General features: G+C 35.6%; 2 protein-coding genes across 3 annotated transcripts; both read left to right on the top strand.

Annotated features, from left to right (window-relative positions):
• Nucleotides 1-707: 707 nt before the first annotated feature.
• Nucleotides 708-4582, top strand: LOC111994753 (non-specific lipid transfer protein GPI-anchored 15). 2 transcript variants are annotated; one of them, XM_065779266.1, is made up of 3 exons: nucleotides 708-1133; nucleotides 1354-1449; nucleotides 4470-4582. In XM_065779266.1, the coding sequence occupies exons 1-3, from the start codon at nucleotides 816-818 to the stop codon at nucleotides 4500-4502; spliced, it is 447 nt and encodes a 148-aa protein (XP_065635338.1). In that variant the 5' UTR covers nucleotides 708-815; the 3' UTR covers nucleotides 4503-4582. The 2 variants fall into 2 exon arrangements, with proteins under 2 accessions (XP_065635338.1, XP_023882405.1); XM_024026637.2 differs by lacking the exon at nucleotides 4470-4582 and adding an exon at nucleotides 1855-2146 and having other exon boundaries at nucleotides 708-1143; nucleotides 1351-1449.
• On the top strand, nucleotides 4293-5314 carry LOC112011078 (non-specific lipid transfer protein GPI-anchored 5). The gene is given in 4 exon segments (XM_065779265.1): nucleotides 4293-4436; nucleotides 4438-4612; nucleotides 4720-4764; nucleotides 4950-5314. Coding segments are annotated over 4 exon segments (495 nt in total). The 3' UTR covers nucleotides 5081-5314.
• Nucleotides 5315-10839: the final 5525 nt, after the last annotated feature.

The following is a 10839-nucleotide window of genomic DNA, read 5'->3' as shown; positions in this document are numbered from 1 at the left end:
GAAATCGTTTGGTTTGGCTTTGGTTATTAATGAGGTGTTTTATACATATAGGGTCTAGGAAATTTGGCGGGAAAAAACAGGTAGATTTGACATGGGTTTTGGAGTTGAACTACTCTTAACTAATACTCATGAGTGAAGGAATCCTTATATTTCTAGTTAGGTAGGTTTGACATGTCAGATATATAACTTTTTGTTTTTATTTTTGGCCAACAGGAAGTTATAAATTTTTTTTTTTTTCCATTTAAATTTTGTTAATGACTCAAGTAATGATATCATAGTGCATGGTCGAACTTGGTCTACAACCTTATGTGCTTGGACTTGCCGGGCATTTAACTTTGTATGGAAATCTGGATTATGAAATTGAAAGTGATGCAAAAAAAAAGTATTCATTAACAACTCTCCGTAGCAATAGGAAAAAAAATAAATCCATTTTTTGATCACAGAGCTTGCAGGTGTTACTATTTGCTATTGAGTGGGTATATTGAGATGATTGATCCTAACTAATCTAAATTTAGATTTTAGTCATATTCTTACAAAGTTTTGTCCTTAAAAATGTCTAAATAATTGCATATTTTTCTTTAATGTCGAGAAGTTCTTAAGTTTTCATGACAAGTACTCCTAGTTTAGTAAGAGTTGGTCACCCAAAAAATACCAATTCCTTTGTCCCTTCCAAACAAGTTTGCTATATAAAAATCTCATCCTTCCATTATTTTCTCAACTAAAATCCATATCTAACTATCCTGAATATTGTTCACAGAGTTCATCTATCCTCACTTATAGACATTTCAGGCAGTCAAAAATTCCAACATTAGTAAATGGCTTTTAAGGGAACTGAAAAGGGTCTAGTCCTAGTCCTTGTGGCCATGTTATGGAGTGGAGCCATGGCTCAGTCAGGTTGCACAAGTGTGCTCCCCAACCTGGCCCCATGCCTTAACTACATAACTGGAAACTCATCGACCCCATCATCATCATGTTGCTCACAGCCCTCTAATGTTGTTCAATCATCCCCACAGTGCCTTTGCACTGCCCTTAATGGTGGTGCTGCCTCATTGGGTATTAATATAAACAAAACTCGAGCTCTATCACTACCTAGTGCTTGTAATGTGCAAACTCCACCCATTAGCCAGTGTAAAGTAAGCTCAAGTTTCACATATGCCTTATGCTTATGGATCATTGAATTAAGCCGATAATATATTATACACACATTTTTTGCATAAATTGCATGATGTTATTGTTTAAAAGAACGAGTATTTTCTTATTAATCCTCGTAAAATGAATGTCAATTTTCATTTTGGTCCTTGTAAATTGTTTTTCCTTTTTTGTTTAACAACTCACTATACTATGGTGAAGCAGGTGCCAACGGAACTCCACCAGTTGGCTCTCCAGCAGATTCTTCTGATGAAGCACCTGCAGGGGCAACTACCACTTCAGCATCAGGCATTCCTTCAGGTATATATAGCATGATACATGTTTCAAGTTTTGGTATATTTTTTCTCCAAAAAAGAAAAAGAAAAAGAAAAAGAAAGACATATTTAGGGAACAAGGTTCCATATTTAGCTTTCATTTGACATTGTGTCATGCATATATTGTCCAATTAGAAGAGTTCCATAGATAAAATATCCTATGTTATTGACACAATATGAAATTGTTATGTCCTGACTCTACCAGGACTGCAATTGTTATTGAAACAGCATTGTCCCTAATCATCACCTTTTCAAAACTTAGTTATATGTTGAGACAGGTCTCCAACAAGTTACATGCATTGTCAATGACAGATTTTTTTTCCTTTGTTTTATTTTATTGCTAATTTTTCTATAGACAGATGTTTTCATTTCAATGCTTGTATGATTGCAGGAGCAGGGTCAAAAACAACCCCATCAATAAATGGGGGTTCTTCTGATGGAAACACCATCAAAGCACCTCTTCATTTCATGGTTTTCCTTCTCTTCATTGTCTCTTGTGCTTCAACTGTCACAATGTTCTGAGAATTAGTCTTCTATAGGGATTTCCTGTTCTAGTTTTAGAATAACTCTTTGCCCGCCTCGTTACGCTGTTAAAGATGATCCTTGCTTTTACTTGGACGACTGTGCTTGTATTATTTAGTTTTATTATTTGATGCAATAATAAGGGCTTCTCTTTGTCTCTATTATTTGTTTAAAGACATTATCTTAACTAACCAGACCAGATATCAACCATCATGTTCCAACAAGATAAAAACAAAGCCATAAAATTATAAAAAAGAAGTTAGTTGCCAAGAAGGTGCAGGGACAAGAATTTTGGAGTTAATAATATCTTACAGTCATAAGATGGAATGGTTGAAAAATTCCAATTAAGCGCATAAGAATAAATTGAATGAGTCCCTTGGAAATTCAGCCAACATTTTTTTTTTTCCTTTTCTGAAAGAATGAAATTCAGTTTATATTATACGTTTCAAGTCAGTGCAAAAGATGGACTATCCACCACAATATATAGCAAAACTTCAAAACCAATATATCATTTTGTGAAATCATGAAATTTTTTGTACTGCCAAATCTGGAAATGGTCCAATTTTTATGATGGTTATGGCCTACTTTCTGAAATTTGTACCTTTGAGCAGAATCTTAAAATATAATCTTAAAAATCTCATTTCCATTGCATGCCTATTATACCATGTCTAACACTTCCATAATGTTAGTGATTAATGCCAACAAAAACTTGTGTAAACATACAAATTCAAAGTCATGTGCAGAAATCTTTTCTTGGAGTAAGCACCATGGAATTTCAAAACTGCAGAAATTGGAAACTTGGAAGGAATTCCAAACTGTGGACAGTATGTAGATGTTTTCAAAGCATCAAATACAAAAATAATAGTCTGCGTCAATAATTAACCATTGTGACTGAATTTTCAACTGAGAAAAAAACTAATACATTCAAGATTTCCCTGCAAAACTTTGATATTGATGAGGGTTTGTTTCTAAAATGGTCTATTATTGAGTTTAGGTCTAATGTCCTCAGTGAAACAAAATACAGTGCTTCCTCCTTCCAAGACTTGAGACAGTTCTTTATCCAATCCTGGCATAGATTTAGATAATATTGGATATAGGAAATTCTCAAATTTTTAGAGTACAGACACGGGAAACAATATAAGAAAATCAAGGAAATGGCATATTTTTGCAACTATTTAAGGAAATGAGATCCCAAGTTAAGCATGATTTTCTGAGTGCTTTTGAGCATCATTGTCATGATATCCTTAATTAATGCTTTTATAACTATCATAACCGGCATAATATTGAATTCTGTTTGAATTGGGTTCTAGTGTTGCATGCTGTGACTGTCAAGCATAATATCCATGATACTAAAGGGCCATTTAACTTGGTCTTTCCTGTGTTAGTTGAAAAAGAGAAAAAAGTAATTCTACACACACAATCACACAATCATCTTGTTAGGTGGCAATTTGTTATGATTTTCACATAAACTCACCATCAACACAACTTTATTGTTTACCATTGACAACTTGTGACTTCAACAATTGTGGAAAAAATTGTGTAAGAAGTTGTGCCTCATTGAAAGTGGAAAAGATCAACATGCCATGTTGTAAAGAAGAGAAGGAGAAGGTATCTCATGCCTCAGATATATGTATCTTATTTCTCATTGTGTGTGGACTCCACACATACTATAAGAGAAAGGATGCTTATATCAAATGCATAAGATAGTTATTGAAACACTAAGTGATAGCTGAATATGAACCAGAATATTCAACCACCACCTCAATCAGGTTTTGTCATCCAATCACCAGAGTTTTTCAATTCTGAATAAAATTAAACAAGTTTGAACATAATCATGAGGATGGTCGGTGCTTCCCTAGATTATTCCTCGTTCTGACCTGCTCATACTGGACCATGGCCAAGCCTTTCAATTTGGACACGTATAGCTCATTAGATGTAGAAAACATAGCTCGTTGTACTCCTGAAATTTAGCATGTTTTTCCTGAATTATATTACATAAAAAGATGGTGGTAGAAATACATAAAGAGAAAGGCACAAATACACAAAAGCTAGCATACTCAAGAAGACTCAAAAGGTTGACTTTATTATTTTAATTTAATAAAGTTCCAAGGATTTAGTTGCTTTCCAAGAATCTGTTAAAAAGTAGGAAAAGTTGGTGACTCACATATAAGCCAGATGCCTCACTTATGTTCACAACATTCCCTTTATAAACCACATACAAAACTCAGAAAAGACACAAACAGGAGCTTCCTTCATTGCTTATTTGATCATAGACAATATTTTTGCCAGAAAATCTTATATTATCCAATGGCAGATAAAAGAATGCAGATGGTTCTAGCTTTTGTCCTTGTGGCAGCTCTATGTGGAGGATCAATGGCTCAACCAAGTTCAAGTTGCACCAATGTGATCATTAGCATGTCTCCATGCCTAAATTATATAACAGGAAACTCATTCACCCCCCTCTTCTTCCTGCTGTACATGCAGTGTGGTCAGGTCACAGCCACAGTGCCTGTGTGAGGTCCTTAATGGTGGTGCCTCATCTCTCGGTATCAACGTTAATCAGACTCAGGCTATGGTACTTCCTGGTGCTTGCAATGTCCAGACTCCCCCTATTAGCCAATGCAATGGTAAGAATAAAACCTTCAAACCAAAAATGCAATATGAATTTCAATCAAATATGGAAACTATTTACACTTAGAATGAACTTTCTAACACATTATCTGCAATTGGTCAGCTTCATCTCCAGCAAACTCTCCTGCAGGAACACCATCTTCTTCAGGTACAAAATTTGAGTCCAACTTACATTAGTTCCATACTGGAATAAAAATTGGTCCATTCTCATAATATTAGCAATATGTGCTGAATGTGAAACAACAAAAGTATGAAGCAGCTTAACCTATGAAATTTTGGATTTTATGGTCACATGTACATTAAAATTTTAGTCTTGTTATTTTATTGGTGCAGGAAATGGATCTAAGACAGTACCGTCAACTGGTGGGGACACATCAGATGGGAAAACTACCGAATTGACATCTTCTCTGCTTCTCTTCATAGTTTTCATAGCATCATATGCTTTGACTTTCACCATCATCTGAGCTATATTACTGTGTTTCTAATCTACTCTCACCATACATATATAGGAGTGTTGTAATCTTATATGATTTTTTGGTATGTTCCTTTGGTCAAAGGCAGCATATTATTATACTCTTATTTTTTTTTTCTTTCTTTTTTTTCGGAGTAGGATTCATTTTCTTCCCATTTTGGAATAAATTTTGTATGAATTTGGAGAAATCCATTGCATAAAATGGAAGTGAATAATTATTAATTTATTGTTGCGATAAATTTACATACACAATTTTCATTTTTTATAAGAGCTGCGATGATAAGTTGTGGATGATATAGACAAATAAAGTAATAATAATGGTAGATCCATGTGAAAATCAATAACAATTTGTTATCTCAATAAATTGTAAAAAAAATAAAAAAATTGTGTCTTTAACATTACTTGGTTTGTTAAGAGGTCAAATTTAAAATACTGCATCAAACTTTCTGATTAAGATTCTCAAGAAAATAATAATAAAATAAACTCATCCAAAAGTTACAAAAAGAAAAAGGAAAAAAAAAGAAAAAAAAAAAAGAGAAAGGGTTCAATGATGATAGATGCATTGACCTATATCAGAAGCTCCCGGCAAGGACAATATTATCCCAACATAAAATATTATACAGCAAAAAAGGGAAACCATATCAGCAAGCAACCTCAAAATCAGGGAAGTTTGACCCGCAAACCATTGCTGGTTAAGGTCTTGTTCTTTTAGGATTTGTTGGTCTTTTAGACTTAATTTTATTTAATTCTTTCACTTACACGCATACTTGATGTAAGGTCCAATTCCTAGTCAAACAAAATGACCTTCCAAATGGCCCTTTAACCACGTCTTAATGTCTTATTAATCATTGAAAAATAGCCCTACAACTCCTCAAAATGTTGACATTATTAATTATGGCAAACATTATTTTTGTTGATTTATTTTACTATTCAGCTTATTTTTGCTATTATTCATGAGTTCTACTGCACTTTTTGGTACAATTTTTGGATCCCATTATACTGTTTTAGGTAATTTAATTTTTCCTTTATTTACCATACTTCCAATAAAAAGTTTTCAATTTCAGCAAAATAAAAAATTCCAAATAGACACTATATGTGAGCAATTCTCATTACACTATACCGTTCAGTGCCTGAGTTTTGACATTGGGATAAAATGGTACTTGTAAATTGTAGTGCCCTAGACTTTTAACTTCTAGATAATTGTAACCTCAAGGTTCTCAACAGGTAGATAACATGTTACCATAAAGTAATTTTCCACAATCGTGCCAATTTATTCAATTCAAAGTTCTTTTATATCATCAAAGTATTAGTTTTGTTTGTAGGGAGTGCAAGTGGAAGCTATCAATTTTTGGCTCAGAAATCAGAATTTAATCATGTCCTTTTAAAACAAATGAAAATCCAATTATCATTGAGTCGGCTTTAGCTCAAGATGTATTGAATTTATTTTCATCTTAATAAAGTTACTAGTTTTTTCATTAAAAATGAAAACCCAATCAATAAGGGAAGAACAAAAACCACGTGTTATGCATTTCATGCCCAAAAAATGTTGCTAATTTGTCCTTACCAGTAAAGATTTGGCACCCAACATGTGACATAATTATCCAAAATGGGACCAAAAGCAAAAATTATCATTCTATCACGAATGAGTTCTAAATTAAGGGTCTATTTAGGATTTGCTTATTTTATTGAAACTGAAAACTTTTTACTGAAAGTACTGTAAACAAAGGTAAAAGTTAGCTGAAATAGTACAATGGGACCCATGAATTGTATCAAAAAATCCAGTGGGGTCCATGAATAGTAGCAAAAATAAGCTGAATAGTAAAATAAATTGGCTTTTTAATTGGTAGCCAAACGCACACTAAATTATTATTTTTTCCATATAAATTGATAGAGAGTGAGACAAATTTGTTTATATTATTGTTCTGATACAAGTCTATCTATTCTCCCTATAATAATAATAATAATAATAATAATAATAATTGTAAGGACCATATTTGAATTTCCAGTTCACTACGTGGATGGACTTAGACCCAAAAAGCCCAAAACAATGAATTTATAGAAAATGGATTGGAAAACTGGGTTTTAGTTAATCAAACAAATACTAGAATGGGTTTAGATGATAAGAGAATGTAAGGAAGAAGAATTGTACTAAAGAAAATTAGTCCTCGACAAAAGTCCGAGGATGTCTGCTCTTATATATTGTTCTCAATTTTGGTTACAAATTTGGTTCCTGGAAGCTACAATATCTTTTTCTTTTTTCCTCGATCCCCCGATCTTGTTGCTCCCTTCTCCATTTATATCCCCCCTCTTTTCATTTCTACTTTCCACGTGCATCTTAGAAGGTTGGTATGGATACTTGTCCCATCATCACCTCCCCTAAGTCTTCATGTAGTAGTTGTAAGGCTGAAATCTTTTTTTTTTTTTTCCAGTTTGTAATCAGTCTACCTTTTTTGTACTTGTTCTGCCTTATTTGAAGGCTTTTACTTAATGAAAGTTATGAATATTTCCTTTCTTCCTGGTTTTTTTGTACTAAAATTGATATCATTTCCATTTTAGCTAACACCTAGTAAAAGTAATGATGAGGTAATACTTCTTTCACTAACCTACTTGAGTAAATAGCAATTGTCTTGCTTCATACGATCAGCAGTAAAAGCAGATGAATTTTATTAAGTTAATCACCTTGGCAAAGCATAAACTTAATTTTATGAACATACACAGTGTTGTAATATGCATATAGGTTTAAGTGATGCTCATAAGGGTTAAAGAGATGGTCAAGTTTAACACAAGTACAGGTATGCCCATAAATGCTTTAAGTGATGCTCATGAGCGTCCATCTAGAACTCTTATTGCAATGAAAATCATTGCTATTGGGAGCAATTACATCCGATCCCAAAGTAGTTAACAAAGGAAATTAATTTATTGTATATGTATATATTTCACAAAGTCTGTTATAAATAAGATTTTTGTCCTGACATATAGCCATTTGAAGGAAAAGACTAATTTATACAAGGCATGTAGTTCGAGGATTTAGGCATGACCAAGTTTCTCTTTGATACTTAGATAGTGGTCATGATGTGTTAATTTTCCCAAAACAGATTGTCCGAGGAACCAGGCATAGCTGAGGTTTTGTTTAACACCTGGATAGATATATGGTGAAAAACACATAACACATGATACAACAAACCTAAATTAGGCGAAGGAAGCCTTTATTAATAGTAGTACCTCCTAAGGTTATTTACATTCCAGTGACGTGGTACAGCCCTCTTTTCTAGATCTTCCAGATAATACGCACCTATTCCAGCCACTGATGTGATACGATATGGTCCTTCCTAATTGGGTCCCAATTTTCCCCAAGCTGGGTTCTTCGCAGTTCCTAAAACCCTTCTTAAGACCAAATCTCCAATTATCAGTGGTCTTAGTTTCACGTTGGCATCATATCCCTGCTTGAGCTTGTGTTGATAGTCGGCTAATTGGACCATGGCACTTTCCCTTCGCTCTTTAACTAAATCTAAGATTCTCCCTAACAGTTCATCGTTACTGCTTGGAGTGAAGGAACTTGTTCTCAGCGTAGGGAATCCTATCTCTAGAGGGATGATAGTCTCGGCCCCATATAGTCATGGAAAAGGGCGTTTCTCTTGTGGACCTACGAAGTGTGGTCTGGTAAGTCCATAAGACATGTGACAATTCTTCTACCCATTTCCCTTTAGCATCATCCAGCCTCTTTTTAAGTCCACTTACTATAACCTTATTGACAGCTTCAGCTTGTCCATTCCTCTGTGAATATGCCAGGATGGAATATCTATTTGTTATGCCCAGATTGCAGCAATATTTCCTAAAGGCCTTGCTATCAAATTGCAAACCATTGTCCGAGATAAGGGTGCGAGGGACTCCAAACCTAGTAATAATGTTCTTCCAAACAAACCGTTTGGCATCCACGTCACTGATGTTTGCCAGTAGTTCAACTTCAACCCATTTGGTGAAGTAGTTTGTGCCAACCAACAAATACCTCTTGTTCCCTACTGCTTTAGGAAAAGGGCCTATAATATCCAAGCCCTATTGAGCGAAAGGCCAAGGACTGGAGAGAGGATTAAGGACTCCCCAGGTTGGTAAATATTTGGGGCAGACCTCCGGCACTGGTCACACGTCTTTGCATACTTGCGCTTCTTTCTGCATCTTCGACCACCAATAGCCTTGTGTAAGGGCCTTGTGTGATAAAGATCTTCCCCCAGTGTGACTTCCACAAATTCTTTCATGCAATTCTTCCAGAATTAGTTCAACTACTTCGAGGCGTACACATAGCAGATACGGTCCAGAAAAAAAAATCTCTTTTACAACTTCTGGTTCTCAGACAGCCAGAACCGAGGAGCTTTTCTTCGTACCTTGTCAGCCTTTGACTTATCCTTTGGTAAAACATCTTCCTTGAGAAATAATACAATAGAGTCCATCCAACTAGGACCCGCCCTTATTTGATGAACATGAACTACAGTTCTTCCTGCCCTGGTAGGTCTACATAAGTCTTCGACGAGGATTACCCGAGGTAAACTTTGTGCCAAGAAGGTTGTCAATGTGGCAAGGGAGTCTGCATATGTATTTTTACTTCTAGGGACTTGTGATAAATTGAAAGATTCAAACTTAAACTGTAAATATCTAACCTGTTTTAAGTACTCTTGCATTCTGGGATCTCTAGCTTCCAACTGTCCTTGGACTTGGCCAACAACCAACCTTGAATCAGAAAACAATTTCACTGCCTTTCCCCCCATTTTTTGCACCATGATCATCCCTTCAAGCAGAGCTTCATATTCGGCTTCATTGTTTGTAGCCGAGAAGCCCAACCTTAAGGATTTCTTAATTGTAATCCTCTCTGGAGATATCAAGACTAGCCCCACTCTAAATCCTCTATGGTTCGCTGCACAATCAACGTAAACTTTCTAGCATATAGGTTCGTGCACAGAGATCATTCCAACCGATTTTCCATCCATGTTTTGCTCTTCTATCTCCTTTTCTTCCGGGGCAGCAAATTCAGCAACTAAGTCTGCTAGAACTTGACCCTTGGCAAAGGTGTGTGGCATGTACTTGATGTCAAAAGCCCCTAAAATCGTGCCCTACTTTGCAATTCTTCCTGTATAATCCGCACTCCGTAGTAGACATTTAAGTGGGAGCTGGGTTAGGATGACAACTGTGTGTGATTGAAAATAATGGGGAAGCTTACATGTAACATGCACCACTGCTAAAATGGCCCTTTCCAATGGTAAGTAATGAACCTCGGTCTCATGTAATGATTTGCTCATGTAATAAACTGGCCTCTGTACTCCATTATCAACACGTATTAGCACCAAGCTTACCGCGTGGGAGGCTACTGCAATGTAGGCAAACAAAACTTCATCCACCTCGGGTTTGGACATAATAAGTGATCGAAACAGATATTCTTCCAACTGCTAGAAAGCCAAGACACACTCCTCGGTCCATTCAAATCCTTTCCACTTATTTAGTAACTGAAAGAAAGGTCTACATATGTCTGCCGACCAAGAGATGAATTGGTTTAGAGTAGTTGTCATCCCTGCAAACTTCTAGACCTCTTTGCGATTCTGTGAGTTAGAGATTATAGATTAACCAGTTACAACTTGTGACGAAGAGATTATTGTGGGAATGCCCTCTGGGATCGGTTGAGAAGTAAGATCGTCCCTTAGGATGGGTTGAGTGAGGAGGGTGCCTTCTGGAATAGGTGTGCCTTCAGGGAGAAGAAAGCCGGGG

This window comes from Quercus suber, unplaced genomic scaffold (assembly GCF_002906115.3).
Source record: "Quercus suber isolate HL8 unplaced genomic scaffold, Cork oak 2.0 scaffold_203, whole genome shotgun sequence".
In the NCBI taxonomy this organism is placed as follows: domain Eukaryota; kingdom Viridiplantae; phylum Streptophyta; class Magnoliopsida; order Fagales; family Fagaceae; genus Quercus; species Quercus suber.
This window is presented reverse-complemented; position numbering and strand designations above follow the sequence as displayed.